At 44.0% G+C, this 24,264-nt stretch overlaps 1 protein-coding gene across 1 annotated transcript in view; it reads left to right on the top strand.

Annotated features, from left to right (window-relative positions):
* Positions 1-24,264, top strand: part of arid5b (AT-rich interaction domain 5B) — a 112,629-nt gene that overhangs the window by 73,670 nt on the left and 14,695 nt on the right. Inside the window, 6 exon segments of the mRNA XM_036960207.2 lie at positions 2,706-2,824; positions 8,301-8,390; positions 8,392-8,421; positions 8,424-8,514; positions 12,518-12,570; positions 15,771-15,868. Of these exon segments, the coding sequence (XP_036816102.2) occupies positions 2,706-2,824; positions 8,301-8,390; positions 8,392-8,421; positions 8,424-8,514; positions 12,518-12,570; positions 15,771-15,868 (481 nt within the window).

Raw genomic sequence — 24,264 nt, 5'->3', positions numbered from 1 at the left:
GTTCAGCAGTCTGATGGCTTGGGGGTAGAAGATGTTCATCAGTCTAATGGCTTGGGGTAGAAGCTGTTAAGCAGCCTTTTGGACCTAGACTTGGCACTCAGGTACAACTTGCCATATGGTAGCAGAGAGAACAGTCTGTGACTTGGGTGACCGGAGTGTTTGACAATTTTTTGGGCCTTCCTCTCTGACACCGCCTAGTATATAGGTCCTGGATGGCAAGAAGCTTGGCCGCGGTGATGTACTGGGCTGTACGCACTACCCTCTGTAGCACCTTATGGTCAGATGCCGACGAATTTCCTTTCCATGCAGTGATGCAACCAGTGGTGCAGCTCTCGATGGTGCAGCTGTAGAACGTTTTGAGGATCAGAGGACCCAAATCTTTGTTGTGCCCTCTTCATGACTTTCTTTGTGTGTTTGGACCATGATAGTTTGTTGGTGAACTTGAAACTCTAGGCCCTGTCAATGTGAATGGGGGGGTGTTTGGCCCTCCTTTTCCTGTAGTCCATGATCATCTCCTTTGTCTTGCTCATGTTGTGTGAGAGGTTGTTGTCCTGTCCACATCAGGTGTCTGACGTCCTAGTCCCAGGGTCCTTAGCTTAGCTTCTCTGGGATATGTGGGGCGGTAGCATCCCACCTCGCCAACAGCCAGTGAAATTGCAGGGCGCCAAATTCAAAACAACAGAAATCCCATAATTAAAATTCCTCAAACATTTTAAAGATAAACTTCTTGTAAATCTGTAACGGTTTTCTTCCTCTGAAGGAGAGGAGGACCAAAATGCAGTGTGGTGTTCAACATCTTTAACCTGTAGTGACGCCCAGCCTGTGAACGGGACCGTTATCATCATCTGACACTAATTAGCATAACGGACATAAATCTTCCTAGAAAATATTCATATTCATGAAAATCACAAGTGAAATATATTGGAACACAGCTTAGCCTTTTGTTAATCACCCTGTCATCTCAGATTTTCAAAATATGCTTTACAGCCAACGCTAGACAAGCATTTGTGTAAATTTATCATAGCCTAGCATAGCATTATGCCTTGCTAGCAGCAGGCAAACTTGTCACGGAAATCAGAAAAGCAATCAAATTAAATCGTTTACCTTTAATGAACTTCGGATGTTTTCACTCAAGAGACTCCCAGGTAGACAGCCAAAGTTCAATGAAACACCCTGCAAGGGACACTGAGTCCCTAATGGAACCCCCTGCTAGGGACACTGAGTCCCTAATGGAACCCCCTGCTAGGGACACTGAGTCCCTAATGGAACCCCCTGCTAGGGACACTGAGTCCCTAATGGAACCCCCTGCTAGGGACACTGAGTCCCTAATGGAACCCCCTGCTAGGGACACTCAGTCCCTAATGGAACCCCCTGCTAGGGACACTGAGTCCCTAATGGAACCCCCTGCTAGGGACACTGAGTCCCTAATGGCGTGACACCCTGCTAGGGACACTGAGTCCCTTATTGAACCCCCTGCTAGGGACACTGAGTCCCTAATGGAACCCCCTGCTAGGGACACTGAGTCCCTAATGGCGTGACACCCTGCTAGGGACACTGAGTCACTATACAGGTTAAACATTGTGCACTATATATATGGGTTACCATTCGGAAGTCACTCTCTCTCTCTGACTTCGCCTCATTGTTCAGACAACCTGTTTTTATTGTAAAACTATCAATGTTCATGGATCACAAAGACGCCTGATAATATTCTCCCTTTTCACAAGTCGGACTCAGAACTGATATCTGAGATAAAGAGAAGGAACAGTTGATCAGATGGGGGTTTAGTTTAGGAACCCTAGAGAAGTTAACAGCACACAGCATTATTTAGAGAAGGAACAGTTGATCAGATAGGGTTTAGTTTAAGAACCCTAGAGAAGTTAACAGCACACAGCATTATTTAGAGAAGGAACAGTTGATCAGATGGGGGTTTAGTTTAGGAGCCCTAGAGAAGTTAACAGCACACAGCATTATTTAGAGAAGGAACAGTTGATCAGATAGGGTTTAGTTTAAGAACCCTAGAGAAGTTAACAGCACACAGCATTATTTAGAGAAGGAACAGTTGATCAGATGGGGTTTAGTTTAAGAACCCTAGAGAAGTTAACAGCACACAGCATTATTTAGAGAAGGAACAGTTGATCCCCCTGTCTCAGTGTGTTTCTGTCTCCTCAGTGTGTTTCTGTCTCCTCAGTGTGTTTATGTCCCCCTGTCTCCTCAGTGTGTCTCTGTGTCTCTAACTCCTCTGTGTCTCTGACTCCTCTGTGCCTCTGTGTCTCTGCATCTCTGACTCCTCTGTGTCTCTGTGTCTCTGACTCCATATTGTCTCTGACTCCACAGTGTCTCTGTGTCACTGACTCCACAGTGTCTCTGTGTCTCTGTGTCTCTGACTCCACAGTGTCTCTGTGTCTCTGTGTCTCTTACTCCACAGTGTCTCTGTGTCTCTGTGTCCACAGTGTCTCTGTGTCTCTGTGTCTCTGACTCCACAGTGTCTCTGTGTCTCTGACTGCACAGTGTCTCTGTGTCTCTGACTGCACAGTGTATCTGTGTCTCTGACTCCACTGTGTCTCTGTGTCTCTGTGTCTCTGACCCCACAGTGTCTCTGTGTCTCTGACTCCATATTGTCTCTGACTCCACAGTGTCTCTGTGTATCTGACTCCACTGTGACTCCACTCTGTTGACAACAGTGTTTCTCTCTGTCTCTCCTCTAGCTCCCAACCTGAAGGGCCGGCCTCGGAAAAAGAAGCTGTCCTTCTCGCAACGCTGCGACTCCCAGAATACACCAGCAGGCAAGGAGACGTGCAACACAGAGGGCAAGGCCCCTGCCAAGGTACAACATCTGATAGCAATAGCATTAGCACTGGTCTCTCCTCTGGGCCCCTGCCAAGGTACAGCATCTGATAGCAATAGCATTAGCACTGGTCTCTCCTCTGGGCCCCCAGGTACAGCATCTGATAGCAATAGCATTAGCACTGGTCTCTCCTCTGGGCCCCCAGGTACAGCATCTGATAGCAATAGCATTAGCACTGGTCTCTCCTCTGGGCCCCTGCCAAGGTACAGCATCTGATAGCAATAGCATTAGCACTGGTCTCTCCTCTGGGCCCCCAGGTACAGCATCTGATAGCAATAGCATTAGCACTGGTCTCTCCTCTGGGCCCCCAGGTACAGCATCTGATAGCAATAGCATTAGCACTGGTCTCTCCTCTGGGCCCCTGCCAAGGTACAGCATCTGATAGCAATAGCATTAGCACTGGTCTCTCCTCTGGGCCCCCAGGTACAGCATCTGATAGCAATAGCATTCGCACTGGTCTCTCCTCTGGGCCCCTGCCAAGGTACAGCATCTGATAGCAATAGCATTAGCACTGGTCTCTCCTCTGGGCCCCCAGGTACAGCATCTGATAGCAATAGCATTAGCACTGGTCTCTCCTCTGGGCCCCTGCCAAGGTACAGCATCTGATAGCAATAGCATTAGCACTGGTCTCTCCTCTGGGCCCCCAGGTACAGCATCTGATAGCAATAGCATTAGCACTGGTCTCTCCTCTGGGCCCCCAGGTACAGCATCTGATAGCAATAGCATTAGCACTGGTCTCTCCTCTGGGCCCCTGCCAAGGTACAGCATCTGATAGCAATAGCATTAGCACTGGTCTCTCCTCTGGGCCCCCAGGTACAGCATCTGATAGCAATAGCATTCACACTGGTCTCTCCTCTGGGCCCCTGCCAAGGTACAGCATCTGATAGCAATAGCATTAGCACTGGTCTCTCCTCTGGGGCCCCCAGGTACAGCATCTGATAGCAATAGCATTAGCACTGGTCTCGCCCACAGGTATAGCATTCATTACTATTTAGTAATTGATTAAGATCCCCAAGACTACTAACGCAGAAGCTACTCTTCCTGGGTTCCACACAAAACATAGAACATGACATAATACAGACCATTGGTATACACTAACTCTAGGACTGAACTACATAGGTTTAGAATCATACGTTCACACCGACACACACCTTGACATTCAGCCTGCTCACAGATACAGTTTCACATTCAGCCTGCTCACAGATACAGTTCCACATTCAGCCGGCTCACAGATACAGTTTCACATTCAGCCTGCTCACACATACAGTTTCACATTCAGCCTGCTCACACATACAGTTCCACATTCAGCCTGCTCACAGATACAGTTCCACATTCAGCCGGCTCACAGATACAGTTTCACATTCAGCCGGCTCACAGATACAGTTTCACATTCAGCCTGCTCACAGATACAGTTTCACATTCAGCCTGCTCACACATACAGTTCCACATTCAGCCTGCTCACAGATACAGTTTCACATTCAGCCTGCTCACACATACAGTTCCACATTCAGCCGGCTCACAGATACAGTTCCACATTCAGCCTGCTCACAGATACATTTCCACATTCAGCCTGCTCACAGGTACAGTTTCACATTCAGCCTGCTCACAGGTACAGTTTCACATTCAGCCTGCTCACACATACAGTTTCACATTCAGCCTGCTCACACATACAATTCCACATTCAGCCGGCTCACAGATACAGTTCCACATTCAGCCGGCTCACAGATACAGTTTCACATTCAGCCGGCTCACAGATACAGTTCCACATTCAGCCTGCTCACAGATACAGTTTCACATTCAGCCTGCTCACACATACAGTTTCACATTCAGCCTGCTCACAGGTACAGTTTCACATTCAGCCAGCTCACAGATACAGTTCCACATTCAGCCTGCTCACAGATACAGTTTCACATTCAGCCTGCTCACAGATACAGTTCCACATTCAGCCTGCTCACAGATACAGTTTCACATTCAGCCTGCTCACACATACAGTTTCACATTCAGCCTGCTCACACTATCCTGCTTATATGAAACAAACAAAACAGTGTACTGGAGGAGCTTCACATTTTGTCCCATTCAGCTCATAAAATGAAGTAAACTATCAGCTGGCTGGGCTTCACTTCACCTCCTTCACCCCTGCTCATAAACAGTGTACCAGGGGAGTTTCACATATTGTCCTTCACTCCCATTCAGCTCCCAAGCAAAAAGGTAATTGCTCATAGCGTGGAACTGAGAAAAATGGCTTTTATTTACCTTGGTTGCACAGTAGCTCTATGCAGTTACTGCTAACATGACCTCCATTTTTCCAAAACGCAATATAATAGAGGCAGGATACTTGTCCACATGATTAAGCATGTATTTAATGTAGCAAAAAATATATATTAACTCATTTTCGACCAAATGAGCAGTTACTGCCTTTTTGCTTGGTAGGGCAGAATACCGATAATGATAGTAATAGCGTAAACCATGGCAATAACAACAGCGATAGCATTAGCGATAGCATTAGCGATAGCATTAGCGATTGCATTAGCGCTAGCATTAGCGATTGCATTAGCGAAAGCATTAGCGCTAGTGATAGCTTTATCAAAAGCGATATTTTAACGATAGTGTAAGCAATAGCATTAGAGTTAGGAATAGCTTTAGCCTCTATTGGGGCTCCAGGTATAGTATTAGTTAGCAAAAGCATTATTCTTTTCCGTGGGCCTCTCTCTCCCTCTCTACTCCACAGAGGCTGATATCCAGACTATCTCTCTCCTCTTGGCCCAGACCCAAAGTTGCCGTAGATACTTGTACTGTTTGCGCTCAGATATTTGGTTTCTCAAATGACTGCCTCGCCTGGTTTACCAAGTACTTCTCAGATAGAGTTCAGTATGTCAAATCGGAGGACCTGTTGTCCGGTGCCACAGGGTTCAATTCTCGGGCCGACTCTTTTCTCTGTATACATCAATGATGTCGCTCTTGCTGCTGGTGATTCTCTGATCCACCTCTACGCAGACGACACCATTCTGTATACATCTGGCCCTTCTTTGGACACTGTGTTAAAAACCTGTTGTGACTAGGGGGCAGTATTTTCATTTTTGGAAAAAAAACGTTCACGTAGTAAACGGGATATTTTGTCAGGACAAGATGCTAGAATATGCATATAATTGACAGCTTTGGATAGAAAACACTCTAAAGTTTCCAAAACTGTACAAATATTGTCTGTGAGTATAACAGAACTGATGTTGCAGGCGAAAGCCTGAGAAAAATCCAATCCGGAGGTGCCTCATGTTTTGAAAGCGCTGCGTTCCTATGCGTCCCTATTGAGCAGTGAATGGGCTATCAACCAGATTACTCTTTCTCCGTATTCCCGAAGGTGTCTACAGCATTGTGATGTAATTTTACGCATTTATGTTGAAGAATACCCGTAAGCGGCTACATTGCGCAAGTGGTCACCTGATGCTCCCAGAGAGATTTTCGCGTAAAATACAGAGGTAGCCATTACTCCAATCGGTCCTACTGAAAAACTAATTGTCCCGATGGATATATTATTGAATAGATATTAGAAAAACACCTTGAGGATGGATTATAAACAACGTTTGGCATGTTTTTGTCGATATTATGGAGCTAATTTGGAATATTTTTTGCTGTTTTCGTGACTGCAATTTCCGGGCGATTTCTCAGCCAAACGTGAAGAACAAACGGAGCTATTTCGCCTACAAAAATAATATTTTGGGAAAAAAAGGAACATTTGCTATCTAACTGGCAGTCTCGTGAGTGAAAACATCCAAAGCTCATCAAAGGTAAACGATTTAATTTGATTGCTTTTCTGATTTCCGTGACCAAGTTACCTGCTGCTAGCTGGACAAAATGCTATGCTAGGCTATCGATAAACTTATACAAATGATTGTCTAGCTTTGGCTGTAAAGCATATTTTGAAAATCTGAGATGACAGGGTGATTAACAAAATGCTAAGCTGTGTCTCAATATATTATATTTCTGATTTTCATGAATAGGAATATTTTTTAGGAATATTTATGTCCGTTGCGTTATGCTAATTAGTGTCAGGCGATGATTACGCTCCCTCATGCGGGATGGGGAGTCACTAGAGGTTAACTAAATTTGCAGGTTTCCATTTTTTTGTTGCTATAACAGCCTCCACTCTTTCCACTAGATGTTGGAACATTGCTGAGGGGACTGTCTTCCATTCAGAGCGTTAGTGAGGTCGGGACAGATGTCCGTTGCTCTAATGTCCATCTCTGCCCCCATCTCTGCCCCCATCTCTGCCCTCATGTCCTTCTCTGCCCTCATGTCCTTCTCTGCCCCCATCTCTGCCCTCATGTCCTTCTCTGCCCTCATGTCCTTCTCTGCCCTCATGTCCTTCTCTGCCCTCATGTCCTTCTCTGCCCTCATGTCCTTCTCTGCCCTCATGTCCTTCTCTGCCCTCATGTCCATCTCTGCCCTCATGTCCTTCTCTGCCCTCATGTCCTTCTCTGCCCTCATGTCCATCTCTGCCCTCATGTCCTTCTCTGCCCTCATGTCCTTCTCTGCCCTCATGTCCTTCTCTGCCCTCATGTCCTTCTCTGCCCTCATGTCCTTCTCTGCCCTCATGTCCATCTCTGCCCTCATGTCCATCTCTGCCCTCATGTCCACCTATGCCCATCTATGCCCTCATGTCCATCTATGCCCTCATGTCCATCTATGCCCTCATGTCCATCTCTGCCCTCATGTCCATCTCTGCCCTCATGTCCTTCTCTGCCCTCATGTCCTTCTCTGCCCTCATGTCCATCTCTGCCCTCATGTCCATCTATGCCCTCATGTCCATCTATGCCCTCATGTCCACCTATGCCCTCATGTCCACCTATACCCTCATGTCCACCTATACCCTCATGTCCACCTATACCCTCATGTCCACCTATACCCTCATGTCCACCTATGCCCTCATGTCCACCTATGTCCTCATGTCCACCTATGTCCTCATGTCCATCTCTGCCCTCATGTCCATCTCTGCCCTCATGTTCATCTCTGCCCTCATGTCCATCTCTGCCCTCATGTCCATCTCTGACCTCATGTCCATCTCTGACCTCATGTCCATCTCTGACCTCATGTCCATCTCTGACCTCATGTCCATCTCTGACCTCATGCCCATCTCTGACCTCATGCCCATCTCTGACCTCATGTCCATCTCTGTCCTCATGTCCATCTCTGCCCTCATGTCCATCTCTGTCCTCATGTCCATCTCTGGCCTCATGTCCATCTCTGCCCTCGTGTCCATCTCTGCCCTCATGTCCATCTCTGCTCTCGTGTCCATCTCTGCCCTCGTGTCCATCTCTGCCCTCGTGTCCATCTCTGCCCTCGTGTCCTTCTCTGCCCTCGTGTCCATCTCTGCCCTCGTGTCCATCTCTGCCCTCGTGTCCATCTCTGCCCTCATGTCCATCTCTGTTCTCATGTCCTTCTCTGTCCTCTGTGTCTTCAGGTGAAGCCTGAGTCCAAGGCAGTGCTGTCCAGGTGGCCTAAAGGAATCAGTAGAGGCAGCAGCTGCTGTAAGAGGGTCTCCCCTAAAGGAAGAACAGGGGGAGGAGGTGAGAAGTGTCCTCCTGATGAACAGGCCTTCCTAGTAGCTCTGTATAAATACATGAAGGAGAGGAGGACGCCCATAGAGAGGATCCCCTACCTGGGCTTCAAACAGAGTAAGTAGAAGCCTCCTTATTTTATTGCCTCTATCTTTCTGGAGCCAACACCTCTGTTTTCTCACTAGATGCTGTCAGTCTGTCTGTCAGGCCACCAGGGTCAGGTGCTGCTGTGTCAACATGGTATCAGCCCTGCATTGAGTCCAGGAACAACGATGCTAACATGTGGCAGCACAGCAGAACAGAACACAGCAGAGCGGAACAGAGCAGAACAGAGCAGAACACAGCTGAGCAGAACAGAGCAGAACACAGCTGAGCAGAACAGAGCAGAACACAGCTGAGCAGAACAGAGCAGAACACAGCTGAGCAGAGCAGAGCAGAACAGAGCAGAACAGGAGGATATGGGGGTAGAATAAGAGAGAGGAGGAGAGGAGGATATGGGGGTAGAATAAGAGAGAGGAGGAGAGGAGGATATGGGGATACAATAGGGGAGAGGAGGAGAGGAGGTTTGAGAGAGAGGAGGAGAGAAGGATATAGGGGTAGAATAAGGGAGAGAGAAGGCCATCATGACAAATGCATGGAATCCTGATGAAAGCCAGATTGATCCTCTGGAGTCCATCAGTAATATTCCTTTTAGAGAATGTAATTGACAGACACTACAGTATGGAATTGTCCTGTACATTGTAATTAATATGTTATTAATATTGTATTAAAAACAGGTTTTCTTTTTCATGTAAGAAGTGTTGATATTTCAAAAACCTTAAATCCCTTTTGAATGTTGTAGGTCTGACTGACTGACTGACTGATTGACTGTATTGTATAGACAGAACATTACAACTGGGTTTGTCTTGGTGTTATTGTCTTATTGATCGTTGTATAGACAGAACATTACAACTGGGTTTGTCTTGGTGTTATTGTCTTATTGATCGTTGTATAGACAGAACATTACAACTGGGTTTGTCTTGGTGTTATTGTCTTATTGATCGTTATATAGACAGAACATTACAACTGGGTTTGTCTTGGTGTTATTGATCGTTGTATAGACATAACATTACAACTGGGTTTGTCTTGGTGTTACTGTCTTATTGATCGTTGTATAGACATAACATTACAACTGGGTTTGTCTTGGTGTTATTGTCTTATTGATCATTGTATAGACAGAACATTACAACTGGGTTTGTCTTGGTGTTATTGTCGTATTGATCGTTGTATAGACAGAACATTACAACTGGGTTTGTCTTGGTGTTATTGTCTTATTGATCGTTGTATAGACAGAACATTACAACTGGGTTTGTCTTGGTGTTATTGTCTTATTGATCGTTATATAGACAGAACATTACAACTGGGTTTGTCTTGGTGTTATTGATCGTTGTATAGACAGTACATTACAACTGGGTTTGTCTTGGTGTTATTGTCTTATTGATCGTTGTATAGACAGAACATTACAACTGGGTTTGTCTTGGTGTTATTGTCTTATTGATCGTTATATAGACAGAACATTACAACTGGGTTTGTCTTGGTGTTATTGATCGTTGTATAGACAGAACATTACAACTGGGTTTGTCTTGGCGTTATTGTCTTATTGATCGTTGTATAGACAGAACATTACAACTGGGTTTGTCTTGGTGTTATTGTCTTATTGATCGTTGTATAGACAGAACATTACAACTGGGTTTGTCTTGGTGTTATTGTCTTATTGATCGTTGTATTGACAGAACATTACAACTGGGTTTGTCTTGGTGTTATTGTCTTATTGATCGTTGTATAGACAGAACATTACAACTGGGTTTGTCTTGGTGTTATTGTCTTATTGATCATTGTATAGACAGAACATTACAACTGGGTTTGTCTTGGTGTTATTGTCTTATTGATCGTTGTATAGACAGAACATTACAACGGGGTTTGTCTTGGTGTTATTGTCTTATTGATCGTTGTATTGACAGAACATTACAACTGGGTTTGTCTTGGGGTTATTGTCTTATTGATCGTTGTATAGACAGAACATTACAACTGGGTTTGTCTTGGTGTTATTGTCTCATTGATCGTTGTATAGACAGAACATTACAACTGGGTTTGTCTTGGTGTTATTGTCTTATTGATCGTTGTATAGACAGAACATTACAACTGGGTTTGTCTTGGTGTTATTGTCTTATTGATCGTTGTATAGACAGAACATTACAACTGGGTTTGTCTTGGTGTTATTGTCTTATTGATCGTTGTATAGACAGAACATTACAACTGGGTTTGTCTTGGTGTTATTGTCTTATTGATCGTTGTATTGACAGAACATTACAACTGGGTTTGTCTTGGTGTTATTGTCTTATTGATCGTTGTATAGACAGAACATTACAACTGGGTTTGTCTTGGTGTTATTGTCTTATTGATCGTTGAATAGACAGAACATTACAACTGGGTTTGTCTTGGTGTTATTGTCTTATTGATCGTTGTATAGACAGAACATTACAACTGGGTTTGTTTTGGTGTTATTGTCTTATTGATCGTTGTATAGACACAACATTACAACTGGGTTTGTCTTGGTGTTATTGTCTCATTGATCGTTGTATTGACAGAACATTACAACTGGGTTTGTCTTGGTGTTATTGTCTTATTGATCGTTGTATAGACAGAACATTACAACTGGGTTTGTTTTGGTGTTATTGTCTTATTGATCGTTGTATAGACAGAACATTACAACTGGGTTTGTCTTGGTGTTATTGTCTCATTGATCGTTGTATTGACAGAACATTACAACTGGGTTTGTCTTGGTGTTATTGTCTTATTGATCGTTGTATAGACAGAACATTACAACTGGGTTTGTTTTGGTGTTATTGTCTTATTGATCGTTGTATAGACAGAACATTACAACTGGGTTTGTCTTGGTGTTATTGTCTTATTGATCGTTGTATAGACAGAACATTACAACTGGGTTTGTCTTGGTGTTATTGTCTTATTGATCGTTGTATAGACAGAACATTACAACTGGGTTTGTCTTGGTGTTATTGTCTTAATGATCGTTGAATAGACAGAACATTACAACTGGGTTTGTCTTGGTGTTATTGTCTTATTGATCGTTGTATAGACAGAACATTACAACTGGGTTTGTCTTGGTGTTATTGTCTTATTGATCGTTGTATAGACAGAACATTACAACTGGGTTTGTCTTGGTGTTATTGTCTTATTGATCGTTGTATAGACAGAACATTACAACTGGATTTGTCTTGGTGTTATTGTCTTATTGATCGTTGTATAGACAGAACATTACAACTGGGTTTGTCTTGGTGTTATTGTCTTAATGATCGTTGAATAGACAGAACATTACAACTGGGTTTGTCTTGGTGTTATTGTCTTATTGATCGTTGTATAGACAGAACATTACAACTGGGTTTGTCTTGGTGTTATTGTCTTATTGATCGTTGTATAGACAGAACATTACAACTGGGTTTGTCTTGGTGTTATTGTCTTATTGATCGTTGTATAGACAGAACATTACAACTGGGTTTGTCTTGGTGTTATTGTCTTATTGATCGTTGTATAGACAGAACATTACAACTGGGTTTGTCTTGGTGTTACTGTCTTATTGATCGTTGTATAGACAGAACATTACAACTGGGTTTGTCTTGGTGTTATTGTCTTATTGATCGTTGTATAGACAGAACATTACAACTGGGTTTGTCTTGGTGTTATTGTCTTATTGATCGTTGTATAGACAGAACATTACAACTGGGTTTGTCTTGGTGTTATTGTCTTATTGATCGTTGTATAGACAGAACATTACAACTGGGTTTGTCTTGGTGTTACTGTCTTATTGATCGTTGTATAGACAGAACATTACAACTGGGTTTGTCTTGGTGTTATTGTCTTATTGATCGTTGTATAGACAGAACATTACAACTGGGTTTGTCTTGGTGTTATTGTCTTATTGATCGTTGTATAGACAGAACATTACAACTGGGTTTGTCTTGGTGTTATTGTCTTAATGATCGTTGAATAGACAGAACATTACAACTGGGTTTGTCTTGGTGTTATTGTCTTATTGATCTCACTATTATTGTCCCTCTAACAGTAAACCTTTGGAACATGTTTCAAGCAGCAGAGACCCTTGGAGGATATGAGCTGGTAAGTGATTTCTCCGTCTAAATCATGGTGAAATAAAGGGTTTCTATAGCTTTACGTTTGTCCCTCAGCGTTTCCTCTGACACTATCATCGCCACGCCTATCTCTGACCTTTTTAACCTGTCTCTCCTTTCTGGGGAGGTTCCCATTGCTTGGAAGGCAGCCACAGTTCGTCCTTTATTTTAAGGGGGAGATCAAGCCGATCCTAACTGTTATAAGCCTAATTCTATTTTGCCCTGTTTATCAAAAGTGTTGGAGAAACTTAATCAACAATCAACTGACTGGCTTTCTTGATGTCTATAGTATTCTCTGGGGTTTGCAATCTGGTTTCCACTCAGGTTATGGATGCGTCACTGCAACCTTAAAGGTCCTCAATGATTTCACCATTGCCCTTGATTTTAATCAATGTTGTGCTACTATTTTTATTGACTTGGCCAAAGCTTTTGATACGTGAGACCATTCCATTCTTGTGGGCAAGGCTACGGAGTATTGTTGTCTCTGAGGGGTCTTTGGCCTGGTTTGCTAACTACCTCTCTCAAAGAGTGCAGTGTATAAAGTCATAAAATCTGCTGTCTCAGCCACTGCCCGTCACCAGGGGTGTACCCCAAGGCTCGATCCTAGGCCCCACTCTCTTCTCAATTTACATCAACAACATAGCTCAGGCAGTAGGAAGCTCTCTCATCCATGTATATGCAGATGATACAGTCTTGTACTCAGCTGGACCCTCCCTGGATTTTGTGTTAAATTCTCTACAACAAAGCTTTCTTAGTGTCCAACAAGCTTTCTCTGCCCTTAACCTTGTTCTGAACACCTCAAAAACAAAGGTAATGTGGTTTGGTAGGAAGAATGCCCCTCTCCCTACAGGTGTTATTACTACCTCTGAGGGTTTAGATCTTGAGGTAGTCACCTCATACAAGTACTTGGGAGTATGGCTGGATGGCGCACTGTCCTTCTCTCAGCACATATCAAAGCTGCAGGCTAAAGATAAATCTAGACTTGGTTTCCTCTATCGTAATCGTTCCTCTTTCAGCCCAGCTGCCAAACTAACCCTGATTCAGATGACCATCCTACCCATGCTAGATTACGGAGACGTAATTTATAGATCGGTAGGTAGAGGTGCTCTCGAGCTAGATGTTCTTTACCATTTGGCCATCAGAATTGCCACCAATGCTCCTTATAGGACACATCACTGCTCTCTATACTCCTCTGTAAACTGGTTATCTCTGTATACCCGTCGCAAGACCCACTGGTTGATGCTTATTTAGAAAACACTCTTAGGCCTACCTCCCCCTATCTGAGATATCTACTGCAGCCCTCATCCTCCACATGCAACACCCGTTCTGCCAGTCACATTCTGTTAAAGGTCCCCAAAGCACACACATCCCTGGGTCACTCCTCTTTTCAGTTCGCTGCAACTAGTGACGAGCTGCAACAAACACTCAAACTGGACAGTTTTATCTCAATCTCTTCATTCAAGACTCAATCATAGACACTCTTACTGACAGTTGTGGCTGCTTTGTGTGATGTATTGTTGTCTCTACCTTCGTGCCCTTTGTGCTGTTGTCTGTGCCCAATAATGTTTGTACCATGTTTTGTGCTGCTACCATGTTGTGTTGCTACCATGTTGTTGTTATGTTGTGTTGCTACCATGTTGGTGTTATGTTGTGCTGCTACCATGCTGTTTTGTCATGTGTCGCTGCCTTGCTAGGTTGTTGTCTTTAGGTCTCTATGTAGTGTTGTGTTGCCAGTCTTGTTGTGATGTGTGTTTTGTCCTATTTATATTGTATTTATTTATTCATTTTAATCCCAGACCCCCGCAAGAGGCCTTTTGGTAGGCCGTCATTGTAAATAAGAATTTGTTCTTAACTGACTTGCCTAGTTAAATAAAGAAAATGTCAAGAACATCTCAAATAAACTAAGAGAAATGACATCATGCATTTAGTCAATACGGAAAATACCAAGAACTTTTAAGGTTTCTTCAAGTGCAGTCTTAAAATATATTTTGATTTGTTGAACACTTTTTTTGGTTACTACTTGATTCCATATGTGTTATTTCATAGTTTTGACGTCTTCACTATTATTCTACAATGTTGAAAATAGTAAAAATAAAGACAAATCCTTGAATGAGAAGGTGTGTCCAATAATTTGACTGGTACTGTGTGTATATATATATATATTATTTGTATTATTGTTTAATTAGCTTCTCTTTTTGCCTGCACTGTTGGAGCTCAGAGCAACAGAATATCACTGTACCCTATATAGAACACTACTGTTGACCAGAGCCCTATTCCCTATATAGAACACTACTGTTGACCAGAGCCCTATTCCCTATATAGAACACTACTGTTGACCAGAGCCCTATTCCCTATATAGAACACTACTGTTGACCAGAGCCCTATTCCCTATATAGAACACTACTGTTGACCAGAGCCCTATTCCCTATATAGAACACTACTGTTGACCAGAGCCCTATTCCCTATATAGAACACTACTGTTGACCAGGGCCCTATTCCCTATATAGAACACTACTGTTGACCATAGCCCTATTCCCTATATAGAACACTACTGTTGACCAGAGCCCTATTCCCTATATAGAACACTACTGTTGACCAGAGCCCTATTCCCTATATAGAACACTACTGTTGACCAGAGCCCTATTCCCTATATAGAACACTACTGTTGACCAGAGCCCTATTCCCTATATAGAACACTACTGTTGACCAGAGCCTCATGGGCCCTGTTCTAATGTAGTGCACTACATTGGTCGGTAGTCATAGTGATCAGAGTCCAATGACCTCCCCACTGACATTACTGTGATGTGATGTGAATGTGATTCCACACGGAGTAGAATACGCCCCAAGGCCAAATGGATGGATGTATTCTCAGCGCTGTGCTCAGGGCTTCCAATAGACTGGAGGAAGCAGTGTGTTTCTGCTCTTCAATAGGTTACTGTTCCCTCTGGGTTTTAAGGGGATTCATCTGTTTAATGAACAACGTGGACTTTCATCCGTCATATTGTCATTTATTCATAATTCAGTTTAAGTCTTAGTTGTCTGATGACATTGAATGTTCTGAATGTACTCACAAAAATGTCAGATATCGCTAGCTATGCTAGCTATGCTAATATGCTAATATGCTAGCGATGCTAATATGTTAGGGTCCAACTGTTTTCTAACCCTGTCATTGCCCCTCTGTGTCGTCAGATCACATCGCGCCGACAGTGGAAACATGTTTATGACGAGTTAGGAGGAAACCCAGGAAGCACCAGCGCTGCAACCTGCACCAGACGACACTATGAAAGGTCTCTATATTAAACATGTCCCCTACTACACCTGTATACATAGACACTATGAAAGGTCTCTATATTAAACATGTCCCCTACTACACCTGTATACATAGACACTATGAAAGGTACAGTCTCTATATTAAACATGTCCCCTACTACACCTGTATACATAGACACTATGAAATGTCTCTATATTAAACATGTCCCCTACTACACCTGTATACACAGACACTATGAAATGTACTCTAACTGTACTGTATTAATGAATGGCAAATACTGTAGATGGGAGTAATAATGATTTGACAGTATGGTACATATTAGGAGAACCGTTTGACTCATGACAGGCAGAGAATGGTTCATACAGTATGGTACATATTAGGAGAACATTTAGACTCTTTCTCGTACTGTAGTTGGTACCATACAGAGGATACAGTCTCAGACCAGTTATTAGTACTGTAGTTGGTACCATGGAGGATAGTCTCAGACCAGTTATTAGTACTGTAGTTGGTACCATATAGAGGATACAGTCTCAAACCAGTTATTAGTACTGTAGTTGGTACCATGGAGGATACAGTCTCAGACCAGTTATTAGTACTGTAATTGGTACCATGGAGGATAGTCTCAGACCAGTTATTAGTACTGTAGTTGGTACCATGGAGGATACAGTCTCAGACCAGTTATTAGTACTGTAGTTGGTACCATATAGAGGATACAGTCTCAGACCAGTTATTAGTACTGTAGTAGGTACCATACAGAGGATACAGTCTCAGACCAGTTATTAGTACTGTAGTTGATACCATATAGAGGATACAGTCTCAGACCAGTTATTAGTACTGTAGTAGGTACCATGGAGGATACAGTCTCAGACCAGTTATTAGTACTGTAGTTGGTACCATGGAGGATCCAGTCTCAGACCAGTTATTAGTACTGTAGTTGGTACCATGGAGGATCCAGTCTCAGACCAGTTATTAGTACTGTAGTTGGTACCATACAGAGGATACAGTCTCAGACCAGTTATTAGTACTGTAATTGGTACCATGGAGGATACAGTCTCAGACCAGTTATTAGTACTGTAGTTGGTACCATGGAGGATACAGTCTCAGACCAGTTATTAGTACTGTAGTTGGTACCATGGAGGATACAGTCTCAGACCAGTTATTAGTACTGTAGTTGGTACCATATAGAGGATACAGTCTCAGACCAGTTATTAGTACTGTAGTTGGTACCATGGAGGATACTGTCTCAGACCAGTTATTAGTACTGTAGTTGGTACCATGGAGGATCCAGTCTCAGACCAGTTATTAGTACTGTAGTTGGTACCATATAGAGGATACAGTCTCAGACCAGTTATTAGTACTGTAGTTGGTACCATATAGAGGATACAGTCTCAGACCAATTATTAGTACTGTAGTTGGTACCATATAGAGGATACAGTCTCAAACCAGTTATTAGTACTGTAGTTGGTACCATGGAGGATACAGTCTCAGACCAGTTATTAGTACTGTAATTGGTACCATGGAGGATACAGTCTCAGACCAGTTATTAGTACTGTAGTTGGTACCATGGAGGATACAGTCTCAGACCAGTTATTAGTACTGTAGTTGGTACCATATAGAGGATACAGTCTCAGACCAGTTATTCGTACTGTAGTAGGTACCATACAGAGGATACAGTCTCAGACCAGTTACTGGTACTGTAGTTGGTACCATATAGAGGATACAGTCTCAGACCAGTTATTAGTACTGTAGTTGGTACCATGGAGGATACAGTCTCAGACCAGTTATTAGTACTGTAGTTGGTACCATATAGAGGATACAGTCTCAGACCAGTTATTAGTACTGTAGTTGGTACCATGGAGGATACAGTCTCAGACCAGTTATTAGTACTGTAGTTGGTACCATGGAGGATCCAGTCTCAGACCAGTTATTAGTACTGTATTTGGTACCATGGAGGATACAGTCTCAGACCAGTTATTAGTACTGTAGTTGGTACCATGGAGGATACAGTCTCAGACCAGTTATTAGTACTGTAGTTGGTACCATGGAGGATACAGTCTCAGACCAGTTATTAGTACTGTAGTTGGTACCATGGAGGATACAGTCTCAGACCAGTTATTAGTACTGTAGTTGGTACCATATAGAGGATACAGTCTCAGACCAGTTATTAGTACTGTAGTTGGTACCATGGAGGATACAGACTCAGACCAGTTATTAGTAGATATCATGAAAATAATGGTCAAGCAGGTTGGCTGATGGAATGTGTAGAGATATTGTAATATCTCATTGGATTCTGCCCCAAGAGGTTTTTAAACATATTTTTCCCAAGGGGTGCTTTCGACAGATACCCCTCGTTAATGACTGCGTTGCAGCTAGCGTTAGGGGAAGGCAGTGTGGTCAGTGGAGGAGGCACTGTAGACTGTGACCATACCTGGTTGGTTTTCCAATCCAGCAATGGGAGTAACCGATCCATCAAGTCTGCTCCAAGTAGCAGGGTTACAGTTTCGAGGCTGGTAACATACACAGGGTGAACGAGCGATACGTCCTTGAAGTGTAGTTTCAGCATGACTCTCAATGTGAGAGGCAAGGTAGTCTGAGTAACCCCTCGAAGTGTAGCGTCGCATCGTTCCACTTTTAACCAATGTTTAAGTTGGCTTCAAAGCCCTTTTAAGATCATCAAACAATATTTGAGAGATGAGTGATATTGTCGCACCCGAATCAATTAGCCCATGACAAGTTAAGCAGTTCTCCAGGACTGTTTCCAGGTATGGGCGTTTAGATTCATGGTTAGTGGACATGTTTCCCACAAAGTGGAGTGGTCGTTCGCAACTTCGTAATGTGCCATTTCTGTTCAAGGTGGAAGCAGATGGACTTTTCCGATGTTGAGTGGGCGTGGCTTTAACGAAGCGTTTGACCTTTTTCTTCGCAACCTTTGTATCAGAGTCTATAGACAAAGCCTGTGGTCTATATGTATCAGTCTATAGAGTCTATAGTCTATAGTCTATAGACAAAGCCCAGTGGGCTTGTTTCTTTATCAAGCGGGCCCTGGAAGGGTCTTGAATGAGAGCGGGAGAAATAAGAACTTTAAAAGCTTGCTATGGGTGTTAATTCCTGCGGACCTGGTGTCCGGTAATTCCCCTTCTAGTCCTTGTGACTTGTCTTTCACCCTTTTCTCAAATTGTTCTCGCTTTAGTTCTTCCCGTAGTGGGACTTCTGGAGAACATTGGTCTACGTTTTGATCATCCTTCACCCCTTTGTTACCCTTGTGCTCTGACACTTTTTGGGGGTTGGGTGCAGGAACGTAGTGAACAGGTCGATTGTAGCGGTAGTCATGTTGATGGAGACGTACTTTACAGTTATTTCGACTGCGGAGGTTATTGGAATCATGGTTTCGTGGTAGAAACTGTTGTTGTGTGTCATCTCTCAACGCTCCAATACCTGATAATGCACACTCTGACTGGAGTGAAACTTCAAAACCGAGTGGTCAGGGCTCTTAGCGTTGTGAACTTTTGATGCCTCAAAGGCTGTGCTTGCAAGCTCTCTGAGTTGTAAGATAGGCAAGCCAACGTGGGCGGCAGGGCCCAAGTACCTTTGTCAAGGTATTCCGCGCCAAGCGGGCGGAGAGGGTTGGCTTCATCCTGTGGAGAGATTGGGGCCGAAAGGCCAAGAGGAGAAGCCAAGCCTTGTTGTTGTTGGCCAAGAGGCGCAATATTACTCAGTGCCGAATGGTCAAGAGGAGAAGACTGAGGGACACATGAGGGAGACAAGGTCTGAAACCTATCGTCTTTACTCTTGTGAGTACAGGGTTCCGGGTGCTTGGATTGGTAGTCACGCTGTAGAGCGTGACCATTCTGGACTTCCTCCAGATGGTACCTAAAGGTGGTATTCTGCTGCATTGCAGAGTCCACTTGAGCGCTTAGAGTACTGATTTTGGACACATGAGTGTAACACTTGCTCCTTTTGGTCTCAAACTTATCTGTCATGGTTTGCAGATAGAGGTATTAAGTACGGAGCGAGAGATTCAGTGATGAGATTTCCTCCACTTGCTTAGAAATCAATATTTCCATATTCATCACCTGAGTTCTCTCATCATTCATTTGGTCAGCGACTTCAATGAGTTCTGCTGATTTGTCATCCACCTTTGTCATTGTGTTCATTAACTGATTGTCTTTGCTCTGCAGCGTTTTGAGTAGAACCGTGTTACTTTGAGTAACGTTCAACAAAACTTATTTGTGATGGGATGAAATCCGATTTTAGCTTCTAAAAGAGAAGCTTCTAGAGATTTGGGTTTTCATAAGATAGGGCTTTGCTCAATCAGTGGCCCGCCCCTGTGAAGGGACATGGGCTATAAAACTTTTCAAACACGCCCTCCTCTCCCTTCCTATATAAGCCCTTGACGACAATATAACCTCCTTTTCCGAGGACGTGTTGACGACGGTCCGATGTCAGAATGGTTCAGATAATAACTACAGAACGAAGCCAACATCAGCGTGAGCTTTGGTTGCGAATGGTATGAACTTTGAACTCTTATTCACTACAGAAGTAATACCTCCTAGCCGTTGAGTTAGCAACAGCCGCTGCAAACGAGGGTTAGGAAGGAACAGACTGAGTAACCCGTCTATCACCCAACGACGTTACTACAACGTATCCAATTGACAACCAGAGACATTCTTCAAAGGACTCGGTTTGGCAACACGGCCTTCCATCTACCACCAACCTACCGAAGCGCAGCTCAGAGTAAATATTTATTGCATTTTCCTTTTCCGAATGGGCGGTAATTTAGAATGCATAAGATACTGTATTTACGATAGCACAGCTTCGCCCTTTGTTCCTCAGTCTTCCCGCTCTTTCACTCAAACCCAGCCCCTTTTCTTTTGTGTAACCAGCTATCACATCTGTTCCGCCCGCTAGGGACGATTTCCTTTATGACGTAATTTGTAATCAAGTTGATTAATTATGTCTATGTGTAATTCTGTGTGATTAGTTAGGTATTTAGTAAATAAATAATTAAACCCAATTTTGTATTGCTGGTTCAACTTGTTAGCCAGGGTTCGTGCAGATAACCAAGAATTTACAACTTTCAGATGAGACTGAATTAAGATGACGATTAATATTGACTGCTATGGATTTAACATATTACTAGGTCTTTAAGAGTTTATTAGGAAGATAACAGCTCTATAAATATTATTTTGTGGTGCCCGACTCTCTAGTTAATTACATTTACATGATTAGCTCAATCAGGTAATATTAATTACGGAGAAATTATTTAATAGAATAGCATGTCATATCACTTAATCCGGCATAGCCAAAGACACGACAGCTGGGTGTCAGTGTGTCAGTGTTAGGGCTCTATGGCTGGGTGTCAGTGTTAGGGCTCTATGGCTGGGTGTCAGTGTGTCAGTGTTAGGGCTCTATGGCTGGGTGTCAGTGTTAGGGCTCTATGGCTGGGTGTCAGTGTATCAGTGTTAGGGCTCTATGGCTGGGTGTCAGTTTATCAGTGTTAGGGCTCTATGGCTGGGTGTCAGTGTATCAGTGTTAGGGCTCTATGGCTGGGTGTCGGTGTATCAGTGTTAGGGCTCTATGGCTGGGTGTCAGTGTTAGGGCTCTATGGCTGGGTATCAGTGTTAGGGCTCTATGGCTGGGTATCAGTGTTAGGGCTCTATGGCTGGGTGTCAGTGTATCAGTGTTAGGGCTCTATGGCTGGGTGTCAGTGTATCAGTGTTAGGGCTCTATGGCTGGTGTGTCAGTGTTAGGGCTCTATGGCTGGGTGTCAGTGTTAGGTCTCTATGGCTGGGTGTCAGTGTATCAGTGTTAGGGCTCTATGGCTGGGTGTCAGTGTATCAGTGTTAGGGCTCTATGGCTGGGTGTCAGTGTTAGGGCTCTATGGCTGGGTGTCAGTGTATCAGTGTTAGGGCTCTATGGCTGGGTGTCAGTGTATCAGTGTTAGTGTTCTATGCCTGGTGTCAGTGTTAGGTTAAATGTGTGTCTATAGATATAATCAGTTACTTAAATGGTGTCAGCAGCTGACAGCAGAGACTCAGACTGTTTCTGTAGCTGGTTCTGGCCACATGACGGACTGGCTGGCTGGTAATGTAATGGAATGTATGGGCACTTCAGTTCTTATTCTGTTCCCAGAGGGAGTTGAGACCAGTGTGTCATCCTGGGTTTAGCTCCCAGTGAATTGTATTTTGGGGCTACTGTAACAAAGGTGCCTTTTCCTGGCAATTAAGATGCAAAAATCTCTGTCTCTGTCTCTCTGTCTCTCTCTCCCTCTCTCCCTCTCTCCCTCCCCCCTTCCTTCCCTCCCTCCCTCCCTCATAAAGGATCATTTAATTGTGGCGATCCTGTTCTTGGCTCTAGCTCTGACCAGCTGTAGTGTTATTATGTCAGTCAGACAGATTTTCAGCTCAACCAAACGTCACGTCACACACATTAAAACCTCTCAGACCCTCTTGAACTCTTAAAAGCATCAAAAGCAAGGGAATATTTCACAATGAGCCAATTTGGAAAGTAAAGATTAGTATGTGGCTGTTGTGTCCATAAATGGAAATATGTTAAATACATGGACATATTGGGAATGTGGAAAGAATGGGAAAATAGTTTTAGTCATAAATTATCTCAGATTCTTTGGAAAGGCGATCCCCAGATCTTATTATAGAAACTCCCAACAACTCTCAACCAATCACAACACTGTATCTGACTGAAACATCTGACCTCAATAACTCAACCAATCACAACACTGTATCTGACTGAAACATCTGACCCCAATAACTCAACCAATCACAACACTGTATCTGACTGAAACAAGAAGCACCTTAACCCAATAACTCAACCACAATCTATCAACATGGTCAAGGGAGGACCACACACTGGACCCACAGACTGGACCCACATACTGGTCCCACATACTGGAACCACACACTGGACCCACACACTGGAACCACACACTGGACCCACAGACTGAACCCACAGACTGAACCCACACACTGGACCCACAGTCTGAACCAACACACTGGACCCACACACTGGACCCACATACTGGACCCACACACTGGACCCACAGACTGAACCCACAGACTGGACCCACACACTGGACCCACACACTGGACCCACACACTGGAACCACACACTGGACCCACACACTGGACCCACACACTGGACCCACACACTGGAACCACAGACTGAACCCACAGACTGAACCCACAGACTGAACCCACAGACTGAACCCACACACTGGAACCACACACTGGACCCACAGACTGAACCCACACACTGGACCCACACACTGGAACCACACACTGGAACCACACACTGGAACCACACACTGGACCCACAGACTGAACCCACAGACTGAACCCACAGACTGAACCCACACACTGGACTCATACTGGACAGTTCCTAGATACTGTAGTGATGACAGACAGTTCCTAGATACTGTAGTGATGACAGACAGTTCCTAGATACTGTAGTGATGACAGACAGTTCCTAGATACTGTAGTGATGACAGACAGTTCCTAGATACTGTAGTGATGACAGACAGTTCCTAGAGACTGTAGTGATGACAGACAGTTCCTAGAGACTGTAGTGTTGACAGACAGTTCCTAGATACTGTAGTGATGACAGACAGTTCCTAGATACTGTAGTGATGACAGACAGTTCCTAGATACTGTAGTGATGACAGACAGTTCCTAGATACTGGACCCACAGACTGAACCCACAGACTGAACCCACACACTGGACCCACAGTCTGAACCAACACACTGGACCCACACACTGGACCCACATACTGGACCCACACACTGGACCCACAGACTGAACCCACAGACTGGACCCACACACTGGACCCACACACTGGACCCACACACTGGAACCACACACTGGACCCACACACTGGACCCACACACTGGACCCACACACTGGAACCACAGACTGAACCCACAGACTGAACCCACAGACTGAACCCACAGACTGAACCCACACACTGGAACCACACACTGGACCCACAGACTGAACCCACACACTGGACCCACACACTGGAACCACACACTGGAACCACACACTGGAACCACACACTGGACCCACAGACTGAACCCACAGACTGAACCCACAGACTGAACCCACACACTGGACTCATACTGGACAGTTCCTAGATACTGTAGTGATGACAGACAGTTCCTAGATACTGTAGTGATGACAGACAGTTCCTAGATACTGTAGTGATGACAGACAGTTCCTAGATACTGTAGTGATGACAGACAGTTCCTAGATACTGTAGTGATGACAGACAGTTCCTAGAGACTGTAGTGATGACAGACAGTTCCTAGAGACTGTAGTGTTGACAGACAGTTCCTAGATACTGTAGTGATGACAGACAGTTCCTAGATACTGTAGTGATGACAGACAGTTCCTAGATAC

This window comes from Oncorhynchus mykiss, chromosome 23 (genome assembly GCF_057628025.1).
Source record: "Oncorhynchus mykiss isolate SJ-2025 chromosome 23, ASM5762802v1, whole genome shotgun sequence".
In the NCBI taxonomy this organism is placed as follows: domain Eukaryota; kingdom Metazoa; phylum Chordata; class Actinopteri; order Salmoniformes; family Salmonidae; genus Oncorhynchus; species Oncorhynchus mykiss.
This window is presented reverse-complemented; position numbering and strand designations above follow the sequence as displayed.